At 40.8% G+C, this 18699-nt stretch overlaps 1 protein-coding gene across 1 annotated transcript; it reads left to right on the top strand.

Moving 5' to 3' along the window:
- The first annotated feature begins 4002 nt into the window (after nt 1–4002).
- MAGEE2 (MAGE family member E2) lies at nt 4003–5711 on the top strand. The gene is given in 4 exon segments (XM_036995493.1): nt 4003–4315; nt 4318–4618; nt 4620–5493; nt 5496–5711. Coding segments are annotated over 4 exon segments (1704 nt in total).
- Nucleotides 5712–18699: the final 12988 nt, after the last annotated feature.

The raw sequence follows: 18699 nt of genomic DNA, 5'->3' as shown, positions 1-18699 counted from the left end.
GCTCCTCAGGGAGAGGTTCCATGATTTTGAGATTCTTCCCCAGTTGTGGATCACCATGCTTAGAGTGGGTTTTTCATTTTCTGGCAAGACCTTGTCTCTTCCGGTCCTACCCATCTCAGTGCTGCCCCTTTGTCCCTCATTGTGGAAGCTCTGTACATTCACTTTCAGGACTTTCTTCTGAGGAAATCATTCCATATGCAATTGTATATTTGTTGTGTCTGTGGGAAGAGATGAGCTCAGGATCTTCCTACAACACCACCTTGAACACTCTTGGCTGTATATTTATCAGTTTTCTTAAGCAGAATTTAACATTTCTTGATAAGTCTAGGTATTTAATAATTATACTATGTAGTGAGAAATTTGAGGACAATTTGGACATCTAAGAGTTTCTGTCCTTCCCCTGAATGCCCTAACACAATTATAGTATTTCAATTTTAGTTTCAGCTTTGAATACTGTTTTCATCTCCTTCCCTTTAGTGTCTACCAACTATCACTTCTTGCAGCTGTCTTCCAGCTAACTTCCAGCATCTCCTATCCTTAATTTTCTGCCAATATACCCAGTGACCTTGGAAGACAAATAACAAATCTTGTTTGAGAAATAATTTAAAAAGTTAAATATGAAAAATAAAATAATCCACAGTGATTTACCATAGAACAACCACTAGAATGCTTAAAATGAAACAGACTGATACCAAGTGTAGACAAGAATATATAGCAAGAGGAACTCTAATACACTACTGGTGGGAGTGTCAATTGGTACACCAATTTCAAAATCTCTCAGGAAATATCTATGAAAACTAAAAACACACACATTTAAAATCTAGCAATTCCATTCATAGATTTATTTCCAACAAAAATGTACCCATGAACCAAAATACAGGTACAAGAAGGTCCATAGCAGCATTATTTGTAATAGCCACAAACTAGAAACAAAGTAAATGTCAACCAACAATTGACAGGATAAGTTGTAGTACATTCATACAAAGATAAAGTGTATAATACTGAAAATGAACAAATACTGCTATACACAACATAGATAAATAACAAGATATAGTTGGATTTTATTGGGAAAAGAAAACTACAACTGAGTGCACACTGTAAAATTCCATTGATATTATACAGAGATCATAAACAAGCAAAACTTAATCTGTGATGCTAGAGGTTAGAATAAGGGTTTCCTCTTTGGACAAATGTGAGGGGAGAGATGGTGTAGAGTGCCATGGGAGTTTCAGAGATTCTGGTAATGTTCTATTTCTTGATTGGAATGGTGGTATATTACATGTTAAATCTGTAATTTATCAAGCTCTACTTTACTCTATACATGTTATATCTCAGCAAAAGCACTTTTAAAATAATCAAAAGTATGCTAAAGGTTAACAATTGTATGGAAAGACACTCATGTTTTTAAAGTGAAAAAAGGAGGTCAGAAAGTATCAAAAGGAGTTCAGAATGGAGAATATGATGCCATCTTTTTACAATCCCACTTAAATACATTGGAAAATAAGCCATATGTCACAGGTGTAGGCACAGCTCCTTCATTTTTCATTTAGCAATAACTAGAACTCTTTAGAGACCAGTAGAATAGAAATGGCTGTGACCAGGCATGTAGCTCAATGTGGCTAGGAGCAGATTTTATGGAAGAATGTGCTGGGGGATAAAAAAATGAAGCTGGAGAGCTAGGAAGGAACCAATTGGTGAAGGCCTTGAATGCTGTGGAATGGGATCAGGACGCCATTTCAGAAGTAAGATGTTGCCATTTAGTGCCTTTTTTAATTAGATGAGGGGTAGAAGGTTCACCTCATGACAAAATGTGAGCTTATTTTCAGGGAAAATGTTATCTTTTATTTTATGACTGGAGAATTAAAAATCCTCTCTGGAAATCTACCCCTGGGCATTCCGTATCTAAAGAAGAAACAAGAAGTCCTTTTTGGTGAAGGGGAAAGAGCAAGACCAAGGATCTTGTCAGATTTTATCTTAACTACACCTTTGTAGCAGCTCAGCAGATGGTGCTTCTTTCCACAAGATTCTCCTAAGATACAATCAGCACACAAACCACATGTTTCTATGTTATAGAACACACATTCACTTGCATAAACATTGATTTCTTTAGCCTAGTTTAGCCAAATCCATGGTCATGAACTGCTGCTTTTCTACTGTAAGAAAACTCGTGGGGTGTAGAAAATGTCAGAGATAGGTGCCTGGTCCTCACATGTGAAAGCAGTGCCCTCTAAAAGAATTCTAGGGTATAAGATAATGCAATATAATAGTATTTATTACCATAAAGAATTTAAGGAAGTATTTCAGTTGTGGCTGCAGATAACAACCCTATTAAATTTTTTTCCTTTCTAATATTCCACTATTTATCTTGATGTTGAGGACTAAGATTTAGCACTATTGTTTTGTTAGCACTCCCAGAAAATAAAGCAGCTGGCCCCTTTTCATGGTAAAAGTGTTTGGATTATGTCTCTCCAAACACATGACCAACCCCCTGTTTAGGCCCTATTCTGGCCCTTTTCTCTTGTGACCATTCCTACCTTGTGGGGTCCTAACCAGTTCTGACATACTGCTAAATGAAGAAATAGGAATTCCAGTCATTCCTGTCTCACCACCTTCATCCTCGTCTCCCATCCAGTTTAGTACACTTTGGCTCTAGCCATCCTGGGAGACTGGCTGTTACACAAACTTATTTTGTACCTTCATACCTTTGGGCTTTTTCTGATGTTGATCTCTTAGTCTAGATTTCCCTATGAATTCTTCCCATCCTGTTCATCACTTAGAGCTTACTTCCTCCTTGAGGCATGTAGTCCCAATCCAAGACAACTCAGACTAAGCTATAATTCATTGCTTGCTCTTTCTGTATTTATACAGGTTAATTAACCTTCCTTTAAAACACCTATTTCCATCTACTTTGCATGAGTCATTTTTAATAAATAATGCTAAACACTCTTTGAAGGGTGTATGTGTGAGAGAAAATACTTATTCTTGAGACTCTGACAGACCTGGGTTCAAATCCTGGCCTCTTTCACTTGTTACTTTCTGACTTTGGACAAGTAAATTCACCTTTCTGATCCTCATCTGTAAAACGAACACCATTAAGAGCAGCTACCTTATAGCTAGCATTAAGCGATTTACTATGGGGAAAGTGAGAGAACCAGAAACAGTACCTGGTACACAGTAAATGCTCCATAAAGGTTACCTCTCATTACTATTACTGTTTGACTGTACCCCAGAATGTACGCCCCACACAGAAGGGGATAATCATTATGTTTGTCCTCTGGCAAACCCGTAGTATCCAGCACCATGCCTGGCATATGGCTCATACTCAAGAAATATCTGTTGAGTGGATGGATGAATTAATGAGTTTGTAAAATAACTATCATGTTAGCATCCTCCTCCTCTCTGAATCCTCCACTGCCTATTAGCATAGTGCTTTATATCTCACAGAAAAACTTCAAATGGACCATCATCATTGAACATCCTCCATCCCTTGTCCCCTTTGCTTCACCTGTTTGTTCTCTCTTTCACAGATTCTCTTCTCTAACAAGTTTGAGTCTGGCACATCCACTTGAACCAGCTTTGGCTGCCTAGCAAAAGTGGTGGGCAGGAGTGAGGGACTGGGAGTGGGGCGTGGCTATTAGGTCACAGAACCCGACTGCGCCTGCGTAGGCTGAGGCAAAGCTAAACGTGCAGGGTTGCAGTCATTGCTACCTGATGTTTGTGTAGAAAGATTGCTCTTCTTACCAGCTCTCACACTTGGTCCCGGGTCCCTGGCTATTAGGTCACAGAACCCGACTGCGCCTGCGTAGGCTGAGGCAAAGCTAAACGTGCAGGGTTGCAGTCATTGCTACCTGATGTTTGTGTAGAAAGATTGCTCTTCTTACCAGCTCTCACACTTGGTCCCGGGTCCCTGGCTTTGGCTTTGTGTTCAGGCTCCGAATTACTTAACATCCTCGCTCCGACGGATCACTGATATCCCTGTTCCTGCTACTGTCTCTTGGAACCATGTCTTTGGTAAGCCAGAATGCACGCCACGGCAGCGCAGAGACCACTGTAGATTATAGCGACCGCCAGGGTGAGATGCAGGATACTAACGCCTCTGTGTCCCCCACCTCCATGCTAGTTCCTGATGACCCCCAGGACCCTCAGGCGTCAGTTGACCCTCAGGGTGTCAGCATTTCCAAAGTTGAGAAGGACCCGAACGACCTCAAAGCTCTGATTGACTAGCAGTTCCGACGTTTGGGGGTGCTCAGGGTCCACAACCCTTTGGAAGACAGGTCGATTGCTTTGGTGAATTTCATGCGAATGAAAAGCCAGACTAGGGGTCTATTCAGCAGAAAGAGATGTTGGGGTTCCTCAGAGAATACTCAGATCAGTTCCCTGAGATCCTCAGGGGAGCTTCAGCCCACCTGGATCAGGTCTTTGGGTCAAACCTAAGAGGTCTTGATTCCCAGGCCAACATCTACAGCCTAATCAGCAAACGAGGTCTCCAGACCACTGGTCATATAGCAGAATCCCTAGACATGTCAAAGACAGGTCTCCTGGCCTTGGTTCTAGGCCACATCCTCCTGAATGGCAACCGGACAAGAGAGGTCTCCATTTGGGACCTGCTGTTAAAGGTTGGATGAGCCTCAGAGAGTCAACAACCTCTTTGGGAACACAAGAAGCCCACTTACTACTGAGTTTGTGCACACGCAGTTCTTGGAGTACTGGCCAGTGTATGGTACTAATCCCCTAGAATTTGAGTTTTTGTGGGGCTCTAGAGACCACAGGGAAATCACAAAGATGGAAGCCTTGACGTTTGTGGCACAGGCTCATGCTGAAGAACCCTGGAGTTGGCCAGAAGAATATAACAAGGTCCTGGAGGCTGACAAAGCCAAAGAAAGAAGCCAGGCTGCTGGCTTGGAGTTCTAGTTAGAGGACACTATGAATGATAAGGCAAATGACTTGCTCCAATTGGCTATTAATGTCACCGAGGTGTTGCTGCCTATACATCAGGATGAGCTATTGGCTCACGCTGGCAGAGAATTTGAGAAAGTGTATCCAAACATTCTCAGTTGAGCTACTCTCATCTTTGATTTGTTTTATGAGTTCTCCCTCATTGAAATTGATACCAGTGAGCACATCTACCTCCTTATCCAGCAACCATAATCAGAAGAACAGCAAATGATGATAGAGAGCCTGTGGAGACCAACTCAAGAATATGTGATGCCAATCCTGGGTTTGCTCTTTTTGATGGGCAACCCTGTTAAAGAGGCCAATGTCTGGAACTATCTTCAGAGATTTGATGTGGATGTATGGAGAAAACATGCCATCATGAGCAAGCTAATGAGACAGTGCTACTTGAAATGCAGGCCTTTGTCTTACTCGAATCCAGTTGAATATGAGCTTCTGTGGGGTCGTCGAGCCTACCTTGAAAACACCAAAATGAAGGCTCTGGAGTATATGGCCAGTCTCTACAGAAAGAGACCACAGGACTGGCCAGAGCAGTATAGGGGAAGGCTGTTGAAGATGTGGAGGCCAGAGCCAAATCTAAGGCAACTGTCATGTTCTTCTTTGGCCCATATGAAGTCTTGGGAAAATATATCACTTCAGCTGGGTGGCATCAGCTAAAGAGGCCTTGGGGAAATGGGCACTGGGACACCAAATCAGAAATCAGGCAGGGCTGGCGTGGAAAGTACAAATTGTGCTTGTTATTTGTGTTCCAATTCTAATAGTATTTTCCTTCCTTTTTACTATACCTTTGGATTAGGTTCATGATCAGTGTTTATAGATAAAATTGCTTGTCATCCCTGTCTTGTTTCAATATAAACATTCAGGTAGCTGTGTAAGATGTATTGGTAATATTTATCTTTCTTTGATGTGGAAGATATTATAAAGCTGCTCCTTAAGTGTTTGAAATAATCAGTAAAATAGTTTGTTACAAAATTTAAGTAATAATACACACACAAACAAAAACAAACACAGACTTACTGATCTGTGGTTGTCCTCCATTTGTGTCTACTGTTGTGTAAAAACAGGGAAAAAAAGATTGGAATTTACCTGTATTTGCTTTGCTGTTCCAGACTGTAAAATATATATATATGATGAATTAGATCTAATTCTTAGGCACTCTTTTATTCAACAAATATTTTTTAAGTACCTGCTATGCTCTGAGCACAGTAATTTGTGCTGGAAATTAAAGGGAGATGAAAATCCAGCTGAGCCTCAGGACTTGAGAGAGAGCAGCCTTGGAAGTAAACCAGCATTATATTGTTGCTGTGGCAAGTGGTATAATAGGGGTAAGTTCAGAGTGCTATGAGAGTCCACAGGAACAACCCGCAACTAAACTTTCAGTACTTGGGGAAGATGGTGGAAAAGGCAATGGGGTACAAGAAACGGCAGAGCTGTCTAGCAAAGGATGAGTGGGAGAGTGGTCAGGGGTGGTGGTATGAGGGGTTGGGGACAAGCTGTCCTTTAGTGACTTCTATTGTGAACCTGAGGTTGTGGACGGTGAGGGAGGATTCATGAAGTCAGAGTCAGTACGTAAAATGCCCTCAGAGGATTTAAAAGTAGCTCAGATATAATATTGTATATCAAATATACTTCAATAAAAAAAAACAAAGAAAAACAGAGGCTCAGAAAGGTAATGCTGCGAGAATGGGGGAAATGGGAGGGAGAAACCTGTGGAAGAGATAACAAAGGCCCATGTCCTCAGAAAGTGGGCCTTGGGAATCAACAATGGTTCTGAAGGAAGCTGGTCTTGAATCTTGGGTCATACTAAACAGTCCACCTAGTAGAGCTCTGGAGGCAACCTCTGCCTGTGCAGTTTATTTCTGCATTGAAGCTGTTCAGCTGAGTGTTACTATTTTGGCTGTCTTCTTCTGAATCCCTCTCCAGCTTCTAACCCTAATAATGGCTCTCCCCAGGTCTTCCCTAGAGAATAGGCAGATAACAATTCCTGTAAAGGAGACCTGGTTCTGTACTGGATGTTACATGGAAAGTTACATATGGCAGAAGAGGGCCTGCCTACTAGTAGTGTAGGTTTTATGTTTCTTCACCTGGCACCCACAAGCTTTCTGCATTTTCATCCATTTAATCACTAAGGGCTGCCTCTAACTGCTACTTCCTACATGGGAGTGAGTTTTAAGACTTTCCTTACATTTTTTTCAGCCTTGGAAGGAAACAACACAGCCATCTCTCCGGGGTTGAGGGGACAGGAAGAGGGGAGATATACCCTTTTGCGCCCTAAGTCATGCTGTTGTACAGAAGCCAAGTAAGAGCTGTCTGCTTGGAAAAGCCACTGTGCAGGCGCTCTCTGCAGTTGCCTGGGAGGTACCACCCCCCACCAAGTTTCAGTAATCTCACCTATCATAGCACTTCTAGGAAAACTGAACTCTTGGGGCAAGATTTTCAGTGATGAGAAAATGAGTAACTGGAGAGCCTGAGCCAAAGGGGTTTTGGAAAATGGGATGGGGGTGGAGTTGTGAGGTAAGAGAGTATCCAATTCAAAATCTGGGACCTTAAAGTAGGATCCTGCCTACATGCTAAACTAAGAGCCTCTCATTCTTCAGCCTTCTGGGACCCTTACTCTTTACATGTTTGTGGTTTGGGGGAAGTGGAGCAAGCAGATTAAGGTGTCAAATTTTCTTTGGTCTGATTATTTGGGTGGTGCAGTTTCTGGGTCCTCTAGCACATCAGCTCTCCTGGGGCCACTAAGAGAGAGAAGCCTGCCAAGGGGAAGATGTAGCATTGTTGACGAAAAGAAAATCCCAGAGCAAAATTCCAGAAAAGAGTTATTAGAGTTTTGTTTAAGCCCAGGTGTAGGACAGCTGCCCGGAAAGCACAGTCCTTTCAGAGATGAAAAGTGCTCTGGAGAAGAGAGGTTTCATTACCTGGGCACAAGGTAATTTCATGAAACTATTCAGACGCAAAGCAGATGTATGATGCCTGCCCTGCATGTCACAAATCAGGTCTTTATTTTAGATAACCGAAGTGTTATGGTCAGGCACATCTCACAGTGCACATTTTTAGCATGTTTTCTTGACAGCATCTGGACTAGCAATAATGTAAAGCTACCAATTTTTGTAGTAATACATTTGTGTCAGGCACTGTGTTGGCTTGTTTCCCTTCTTTTGCTCCAATCTTCCCACCAGTTCTCCAAGAAATATTTTAATAGTCCCATTTAACACTATAGGAAACTGAGGCTTATTTAATATGTCCAAAAGGTCACAAAGCCAGTCAGTGACAGCTAGGATTGGAGTCTAAGGCTGCCATTGGTTATGATTCACACTGGTTCCAGCATACTGCATCACAGGGCCCCTCTAGTCTGTGCTGTTTTCTCACTCTTACTTTCCTGACTGTCAAGAAATACAAGGAATGGCTGCATGCCAGGATGGGAGGGGTAAGATGATACCCCTTAGAAGGAGAATAATAGTGAGGCAAAGTTTCTCCAGACTCTTCCTTGTTCCATCACTCAAGTTCCAGCGAGACACTAAGAGCTGTCTAGGGGTAGAATGTGCAGTTCTGTTCAATCTGCCTACTCTATACTAAGAGTCTTCCACAGTTTTGCCTCTTCCTTCAAGCCTCCAGCCTTATCTGTTGGCTTTTACTCAGGAATAGTGAAACATCAACATTTCTGGACCTCCAGAAGTGTTTGGCCATGTCTTTTTTATTAATTTATTATTGATATGCAATCTTATGATGGTGTCACATAAACAGCACAGTGGTTCAACATTCACCCATATTAAGTCCTCAACCCATCCATTGTGGTCGCTGTCTATCAATGTAGTAAGATGTTGTAGAGTCGTTAATCATATTCTCTGTGCTGTTCTACCATCCCCATGACCTACTGAGACAGGGACCATAGATGTAGTCAGAATAGAGTGAGGGCCTCTGGAGGGCACAGGGTGGGATATCTGCAGTCAGAGCAATTAACTACATGCAAGGAAAACCCCCTGCTAAAACTCTATGTTAAACATTGAGCTCTAGAATCATTCTTCAGTGAAATCAGTTAATGTTCCCCAGATAAAGAAGAGTAGCACATGTTTTATTATGCTAATCATTTGTAACCATGTGTAAGATTCACTTTAGCATACTAAAAGGCCCAGGCCTATGTGCTGTCTTTCCTCCTTCAGATCTGACCAGGTAATTCTGCAAACTGAGCAGCTAACTTAGCATGCAGTCCCAGCTGTAGATGACATGGTAAAAGGCAAGAAGAATTCCATCTTAAAGATAAGATTGCATTTTAACCCCCAGGAAGTTCAAGAGGCAAGATTCTTTATCAAGTAGACAATACCTCAGCCCACCTGGGGGCTGGGCAGGCAGCCTTTTGATGTGCTCCCAGACCAACGCACTGGTGTCCCAGAGAGAAATCAAGGCAGGAAATTCCTTACAGTTAAGTCAATTTTTAATATTCAGGGACCACTTAAAAAGCCCACACCCCTAAGTTTTTTTCATGTTCTCGAAAAATCCTCAGCTGCCTATAAAACCCCCTAGACAATGCATCACAAGGGACTCTCTTGTTCCCTCCTGGCATGAGCCGGGAGCTCTGTCCTTTCACTGTATCTCTAAATAAAAGCCTGTACCTTGCTCTCCTACCTTGACTGTTTGTGGAGCTCATTCTTCGGCTCCGCAAACAAGAACCCCGGCATCACTACCTACATTGTGATTACCAATGGCACTGCCCCTTAATCCCTTTCTCCCTTCTCCCCCACCTTCCCCTTCCACTCCTCTTTGGTGACCCTTAGTCCCTTCTCCATGTCTGGAGTCTGCTGCTGTTTTGTTCCTTCTCTTTTGCTTTGTTTTTATACGCCACAAATGAGTGAAGTCATTTGGTACTTGTCTTTCTCTGCCTGGCTTATTTCACTGAGCATAATACTCTCTACCTCCATCCATGTTGTTGCAAATGGTAGGATTTGTTTTCTTTTTATGAATGAATAATATTCCACTGTGTATATGTACAACATCTTCTTTATCCGCTCATCTACTGATGGACACTTAGGATGCTTCCATTTCTTGGCTATTGTAAATAGTGCTGTGATAAACATGGGGGTGTATATGTCTTTTTGAAACTTGGATCTAGCATTCTTAGGGTAAATTCCTTGCAGTGGATTTCCTAGGTCAAGTGCTATTTCTATTTTTAGTTTTCTGAGGAACCTCCGCATTGTTTTCCACAATGGTTGAACTAATTTACATTCCCACCAGCAGTGTAAGAGGCGTTCCCCTTTCTCAGCATCCTCACCAACATTTGTGGATCCTTGACTTGTTGATCTTAGCCATCTTCCTGGGCATGAAGTGATATATCATTGTGGTTTTAATTTGCATTTCCCTGATAATTAGCGATGTGGAGCATCTTTTCATGTGCCTGATGGCCATCTGTATTTCTTTTTTTGGGGCAGTGTCAATTCAGGTCCTCTGCCCATTTATTTATAGTGTTATTTGTTTTTTAGGTGTTGAGGCATATGAGTTCTTTCTATATTTTGGATGTTAACCCCTTAATGGATAAATCCATTGTGAATGTATACTCCCATACTGTAGGATGCATTTTTGTTCTGCTGATGGTGTCCTTTGCTGCACAGAAGCTTTTTAGCTTGATGTAGTCCCCCTGTTCATTTTTATTTTGTTTCCCTTGTCTGAGGAGATGTGTTCAGGAAAAAGTTGTTCATGTTTACATTCAAGAGATTTTTTTCTTCAAAGAGTTTTATGGTTTCATGACTTACACACAGGTCTTTGATCCATTTGGAGTTTGCATTTGTATATGGAGTTAGACAATAATTCCAGTTAATTGTCTTACATGTACTTGTCTGGGATTCCCAGTTGTTGAAGGGGCTGTCTTCTCTGCATTATATATTCATGGCTCCTTTATCATATATTAATTGACCATATATGAATGGGTTTATGTCTGGGCTCTATTTCTGTTCCATTGATCTATGGGTCTGTTCTTGGGCCAATATCAAATTGTTTTGATTACTGTGGCTTTGTAGTAGAGTTTAAAGTCAGGGAGTGGAATCTAGCCAGCTTTGTTCTTCTTTATAAGGAATGCTTTGGCTATTTGGGGTCTTTTTGTTTCCATATGAATTTTAGAACTATTTGTTCTACTTCATTGAAGAATGCTGTTGGGTTTTTGATAGGGAATGCATTGCATCTGTAGATTGCTTTAGGCAGGATGGCTATTTTGACCACCATAATTCTTCCTCTTCATGAGCATGGGATGATTGTCATTTATTACTGTCTTTTATTTCTCTCATGTTGTCTTACAGTTTTCAGAGTAAATGTCTTTCACCTCCTTGGTTAGGTTTATTCCTGGGTATTTTATTCCTTTTTGATGCAGTTCTAAATGAAGTTGTTTTCCTGATTTATCTGTCTGCTAATTTGTTGTTAGTATATGGGAATGCAACAAGTTTCTGTGTATTAATTTTGTATCCCACAGCTTTGTTGAATTCAATTATTAGTCCTCATACGTTTTTGGTGTAGGCTTTAGGGTTTTCTGTATAATATCAACTCATCTGCAACTAGTGAAAGTTTTAATTCCATCCTTATCAATTTGTATGCCATTTATCTCTTTGTGTTGTCTGATTGCTGTGGCTAGGACCTACAACACTATGCTGAATAAAAGCAGTGAGAGTGAGCATACATGCCTGTTCCCTTTCTTAAGGGAAACACTTTCAGCATTTTGCTATTAAGTATAATGTTTGCTGTGGATTTATCATATATGGCCTTTATTATGCTGAGGTACTGACCCTCTATAGCCATTTTGGTGAGAGTTTTTATCATGAATGGATGTTGAATTTTGTCGAATGGTTTTTCAGCATCTATTGAGATGATAATGTGAGAAGGAATTCCTGAGAAGGAATCTGGGGAAATAGATTTAACCAATCTTCCTGAAAAAGAATTCAAAACAAAAGTCATAACCATGCTGGTGGACTTGGAGAGAAATATGCAAGAACTAAGGAGGGAGAATACAGAAATAAAACAATCTCTGGGAGGACTTAAAAGCAGAATGGATGAGATGCAAGGGGTCATTGATGGAATAGAAATCAGGCAACAGGAATGCAGAGAAACTGACACAGAGAGAGATAAAAGGATCTCCAAGAATGAAAGAATATTAAGAGAACTGTGTGACCAATCAAAACGGAATAATATCCACATTATAAGGGTACCAGAAGAAGAAGAGAGAGCAAAAGGGATAGAAAGTGTCTGAGGAAATAATTGCTGAAAACTTCCCCAAATTTGGGGAGGAAATAGCCTCTCAGACTACGGAAGCACACAGAACTCCCAACACAAGGAACCCAAGGAGGACAGCACCAAGACACATAATAATTAAAATGGCAAAGATCAAAGATAATGACAGAGTATTAAAGGCATCCAGAGAGAGAAAAAAGGTCACTTACAAAGGAAAACCCATCAAGTTATGATCAGACTTCTCAACAGAAACCTTACAGGCCAGAAGACAATGGCATAATATATTTAATGCAATAAAACAGAAGGGCGTTGAACCAAGGATACTTATTCCAGCATGATTATCATTTAAATATGGAGGGATTAAACAATTCCCAGACAAACAAAAGTTGAGGGAATTTGCCTCCCACAAACCACCACTACAGGCATTTTAGAGGGACTGCTCTAGATGGAAGCACTCTTAAAGCTAAACAGATGTCACCAGAGAAAATGAAATCACAGCAAAGAAAGCTGAACAAATACTAACAAAAGGCAAAAAATAAAATCAACTACCCACAAAAGCTCTCAAAGGTAACACAAAAGAGCATACAGACACACAAAAAAAGCACTGAACATACAAAGAATGGAGGGGGAGTAATAAGAAGGGAGAGAAATAAAGAATCATCAGACTGTGTTTATAATAGCACAATAAGTGAGTTAAGTTAGACAATAAGATAGTAAAGAAGCTAACCTTGAACCTTTGGTAACCATGAACCTAAAGCCTCCAATGGCAATAAGTACATATCTTTCAATAATCACCCTAAATATAAATGGACTGAATACAGCAATCAAAAGACAGAGAGTAATAGAATGTAGAAAAAAAGCAAGACCCATCTATACGCTGCTTACAAGAGACTCACCTCAAACCCAAAGACATGCACAGACTAAAAGTCAAGGGATGGAAAAAGATATTTCATGCAAACAGCAAGGAGAAAAAAGAGGGTGTTGCACTACTAGTATCAGACAAAATAGACTTCAAAACAAAGAAAATCACAAGAGATAAAGAAGGACATTACATAATGATAAAAGGTCAAACCAACAAGAGGATATAATCATTATAAATAGATATGCACCCAATACAGGAGCACCAACATATGTGAAACAAATAGTAACAGAATTAAAGGAGGAAATAGAATGCAATGCATTCATTTTAGGAGACTTCAACACACCACTCACTCCAAAGAACAGATCCACCAGACAGAAAATAAGTACACAGAGGCACTGATCAGCATACTAGAACGGATGGACCTAGTAGACATCTATAGAACTCTACACACAAAAGCAACAGGATACACATTCTTCTCAAGTGCACATGGAACATTCTCCAGAATAGACCACATCTGGGCCACAAAAAGAGCTTCAGTAAATTCAAAATGATTGAAATCCTACCAATCAACTTTTCAGACCACAAAGGTATAAAACTAGAAATAAATTGTACAAAGAAAGCAAAAAGGCTCACGAACATATGGAGGCTTAACAACATGCTCCTAAATAATCAATGGATCAATGACCAAATCAAAATAGAGATCAAGCAATATATGGAAACAAATGACAGCAACAACACAAATCCCCAACTTCTGTGGGACCCAGCAAAAGCGGTTTTAAGAGGAAAGTATATAGAAATCCATGCATATTTATAGAAGGTAGAACAATCCCAAATGAATAGTCTAAAGAAACAATTATCGAAATTGGAAAAACCAGAACAAATGAACCCTAAAGTCAGCAGAAGGAGGGACATAATAAAGATCAGAGAAGTAATAAATAAAATTGAGAAGAATAAAACAATACAAAAAATCAATGAAACCAAGAGCTGGTTCTTTGAGAAAATTAACAAAATAGATAAACCCCTAGCCAGACGTGTATAAAAAAAAGACAATGTACATACATCAACAGAAACAGAAATGAGAAAGGAAAAATCATGATGGCCCCCACAGAAATACAAATAATTTTTGGAGAATACTACAAAAAACTATATGCTAAAAAGCTGGAAAAACTACAAGAAATGGACAAATTCCTAGAAAAAAACAACCTTCCAAGACTGATCAAGGAAGAAACAGAAAATCTAAACAGACCAATTACCAGCAAAGAAATTGAATTGGTAATCAAAAAACTACCCAAGAGCAAAAGCCCCTGGCCAGATGGATTTACCGCAAAGTTTTAGCAGACATAATACCCATTCTCCTTAAAGTTTTCCAAAAAATATAAGAAGAGGGAATACTTCCAGACTCATTCTATGAAGCCAGCATCACCCTAATACCAAAACCAGGCAAAGACCCACCAAAAAACAAAATTACATACCAATATCCTTGATGAACATAGATGCAAAAATACTTAACAAAATATTACCAAACCGAATTCAAAAATATAGCAAGAGGATCATACACCGTGATCAAGTAGGATTCATCTCAGGGATGCGAGGATGGTACAACATTTGAAAATCCATCAACATCATCCACCGCATAAACAAAAAGGAGAAAAACCACACAATCATCTCCATAGATGCTGAAAAATCATTTGACAAAATTCAACATCCATTCATGAAAAAAACTCAGCAAAATGGGTATAGAGGGCAAGTACCTCAACATAATAAAGGTCATATATGACAAACCCACAGCCAACATCATACTGAACAGTGAAAGCTGAAAGCATTTCCTCTAAGATCTGGAACAAGACAGGGATGCCCACTCTCCCCACTCTTATTCAACATAGTACTGGAGGTCCTAGCCTTCACAATTAGACAAAACCAAGAAATACAAGGAATCCAGATCAGTAAAGAAGTGAAACTGTCACTATTTGCGGATGACATGATATTGTGCATAAAATATCCTAAAGACTCCACTCCAAATCTACTAGAACTGATATCGGAATACAGCAAAGTTGCAGGATACAAAATTAATGCACAGAAATCTGAGTCTTTCCTATACACTAACAATGAACTAACAGAAAGAGAAACCAGGGAAAGAATTCCATTCACAATTGCATCGAAAAGAATAAAATACCTGGGAATAAACCTAACCAAGGAAGTGAAAGACATATACCCCGAAAACTACAAGACATTCTTCAGAGAAATTAAAGAGGACACTAACAAATGGAAACTCATCCCATGCTCTTGGCTAGGAAGATTTAATATTGTCAAAGTGGCCATCCTGCCCAAAGTAATCTACAGATTTAATGCAATCCCTATCAAATTACCAACAGTATTCTTCAACAAACTGGAAAAAATAGTTCTAAAATTCATATGGAACCACCAAAGACCCTGAACAGCCAATACAATCCTGAGAAGGAAGAATAAAGTAGGAGGGATCTCGCTCCCCAACTTCAAGCTCTACTGCAAAGACACAGTAATCAAGACAATTTGGTACTGGCAGAAGAATAGAGCCACAGACCTGTGGAACAGAAGGGAGTCTCCAGACATTAACCCAAGCATATACGTTCAACTAATATACAATAAAGGAGCCATGGGCATGCAATGGGGGTAATGACAGCCTCTTCAACAGCTGGTGTTGGCAAAAATGGACAGCTACATGTAAGAGAATGAAACTGGATCATTGTCTAACCCCATACACAAAAGTAAATTAGAATTGGATCAAAGACCTGAATGTAAGCCATGTAACCATAAAACTCTTAGGAAAAAACATAGGCAAAAATCTCTTGGATATAAACATGAGTGACTTCTCCATGAACGTATCTCCCCGGGAAAGGGAAAGAAAAGCAAGAATGAACAAATGGGACTATATCAAGCTGAAAAGCTTCTGTACAACAAAGGACCCCATCAATAGAACAAAAAGGTATCCTACAGTATGGGAGAATATATTCATAAATGACAGATCTGATAAAGGGTTGACATCCAAAATACATAAAGATCTCATGCACCTCAACAAACAAAAAGCAAATAATCCTATTAAAAATTGGGCAGAGGAGCTGAACAGACAGTTCTCCAAAGAAGAAATTCAGATGGCCTACAGACACATGAAAAGATGCTCCACATTGCTAGTCATCAGAGAAATGCAAATTACAACCACAATGAGATATCACCTCACACCAGTAAGGATGGCCACCATCCAAAAGACAAACAACAACAAATGTTGGCAAGGTTGTGGAGAAAGGGGAACCCTCCTACACTGCTGGTGGGAATGTAAATTAGTTCAACCATTGTGGAAAGCAGTATGGAGGTTCCTCAAAAAGCTCAAAATAGAAATACCATTTGACCCAAGAATCCCACTTCTAGGAATTTACACTAAGAATGCAGCAAACCAGTTTGAAAAAGACAGATTCACCCCTATGTTTATTGCAGCACTATTTACAATAGCCAAGAAATGGAAGCTACCTAAGTGTCCATCAGTAGATGAATGCATAAAGAAGATGTGGTACATATACACAATGGAATATTATTCAGCCATAAGAAGAAAACAAATCCTACCATTTGCAACAACATGGATGGAGCTGGAGGATGTTATGCTCAGTGAAATAAGCCAGGCAGAGAAAGACAAGTACCAAATGATTTCACTCATCTGTGGAATATAAGAACAAAGGAAAAACTGAAGGAACAAAACAATAGCAGAATCACAGAACCCAAGAAAGGACTAACAGTTACCAAAGGGATAGATACTGGGGAGGATGGTTGGGAAGGGAGGGAGAAGGGGGTGTAAGATGAAAGGGGGCGTTATGATTAGCATGTATAATGTGGGGGGGCACGGGGAGGGCTGTACAACACAGAGAAGAGAAGTAGCGATTTTACAGCATCTTACTATGCTGATGAACAGTGACTAATAGGGTATGTTGTGGGGACTTGGTGAAGGGGAGAGCCTAGTAATCATAATTTTTCTCATGTATTTGTAGATTAATGGTACCAAAATAAAAAAAAAAGTTCGAGTGAGCGGACAGGGGAGGTGTACGATTTTGCATCAAGAACCTGTATTGTATTTATGACACTGATCTAGGCACAAGAGGTGCAGTCATGGTAATGCACATATTCAGTCATGTGTGTTTAGTAACAAGGTGGGGTGGGGAGTAACTGGTGCTCAGTACCCTTGCCAGGGTGCAGGGCAGAGGACACATACTCTTGTTCAAACACAGGCCTTGGCCCCACAGGGTACAAAGCCAGCTCTGACTGCCCCTCCTCACCTGGAGGCACAGGAATGATGAAGGATGAGGTGGGAGTGTTGTGGACCACTGAGGAACCTAGTGGCCTTCTTCTCTCCAGCTAACAGTTAATGTATTTTCCTCCCAAATTTAACCCCTCTCCAACAGTACTACACTAAGCTTTGGTGTCAAATGACTGCCTCACCATCCTACTGTCTGGCTTCTGGCTGCCATGGTGATGCAGACAGGATCTCTGCTCCCTCCATGAAAATGAGTGGGGACCTATGAATGTAGAGGGGTTATTGAGAAGGAGGAGGAATTTCTTGCAGGTGAGAATAATCCAGTACTCTCAGGGCCTGTGGAGATTAACAGCCTCATGCCACCTTCCCTGTCTCCCCCCACCAAGCAGTACCACCACCATCACCAGAAGGCAGAGTGGCCAGACTGTGAACAGGGAGCCTTAAACCAGATGGTGTAGGCTCTTCGTTATTGTCATTTCCCAGGAACATCCACTGCATTAGGAAGTCTTTACTTGCCCATGCTCCAAGGTTTTCTCATTGTGCTCTATCTTGTAGTGCTCTATCTAGTGAGACTGCTGGGCAGCAAACACTATGAGTACCTACTGTGTGCAGGTAACTTATTAAGAAGTGAGGATACCAAATGGGGAGGGTGTGCTACAGGTGTGGGGATGGGTTCATGGCAGGGGTTAGCCTAAGGGCATAAGCTCTGATGTCCAAGCCCAGACATTCATCCCTAATAGGGTCAGCCCCTTCTCACTCCTGCCTCTCTCTTCCTTCCCTCAAGAATACAGTGGGTAAAGACGATGTTAGGGGTGGAGGATTGGCTGAAGCCCTGAGGGGCTTAGCTGCCCCTTCTCGCCAGCTGAGAGCCTCTTTGTTTTCATTCCAGCAGTGTTCTCCACCTTCTAGTTTCAAGGCCCATAATCAGCTTTGAGTGTCAGTGGCCTAATAGGCCTGGTAGCTTTGTTGCTATGGCAATCCTTCCAAGAGCTTTCCTCACTAAATAAAGTAAAAAGAGAGCTGGAAAGGGAGGTGGCCAGCCTCATGGGGGAGGGAAGAAGAATTGTATATTAATATTCTAATTATACTAATTGTTAGCCTCTTGTGATTAAAATCTCATAAAAGGAGGCCAGAGTGGCAAGGGCCTTGATTGGAATGACCGAGCCTCAAACAGGAAGGAAGATGCTTTTTACATTAGAGAAACTTCCACAGAGTACCTGGAGGATAAGGAAAGTACCACAAGACTAGGACTCAGGGTGAACTTAGTAACTGACTGCCTGTTACTCTAAATTTTACTTAAAAATCCAGTGACAGATCCCTGTGTTTGGGGCATGTTGGCAGGGAGGTATCAAGAATTACTTTCTTGAGTGGGGAAGATGTCTGGTTGTCCCTCCCTCTGGCC

This window comes from Manis javanica, chromosome X, assembly GCF_040802235.1.
Source record: "Manis javanica isolate MJ-LG chromosome X, MJ_LKY, whole genome shotgun sequence".
NCBI classification, from domain to species: Eukaryota; Metazoa; Chordata; class Mammalia; order Pholidota; family Manidae; genus Manis; species Manis javanica.
This window is presented reverse-complemented; position numbering and strand designations above follow the sequence as displayed.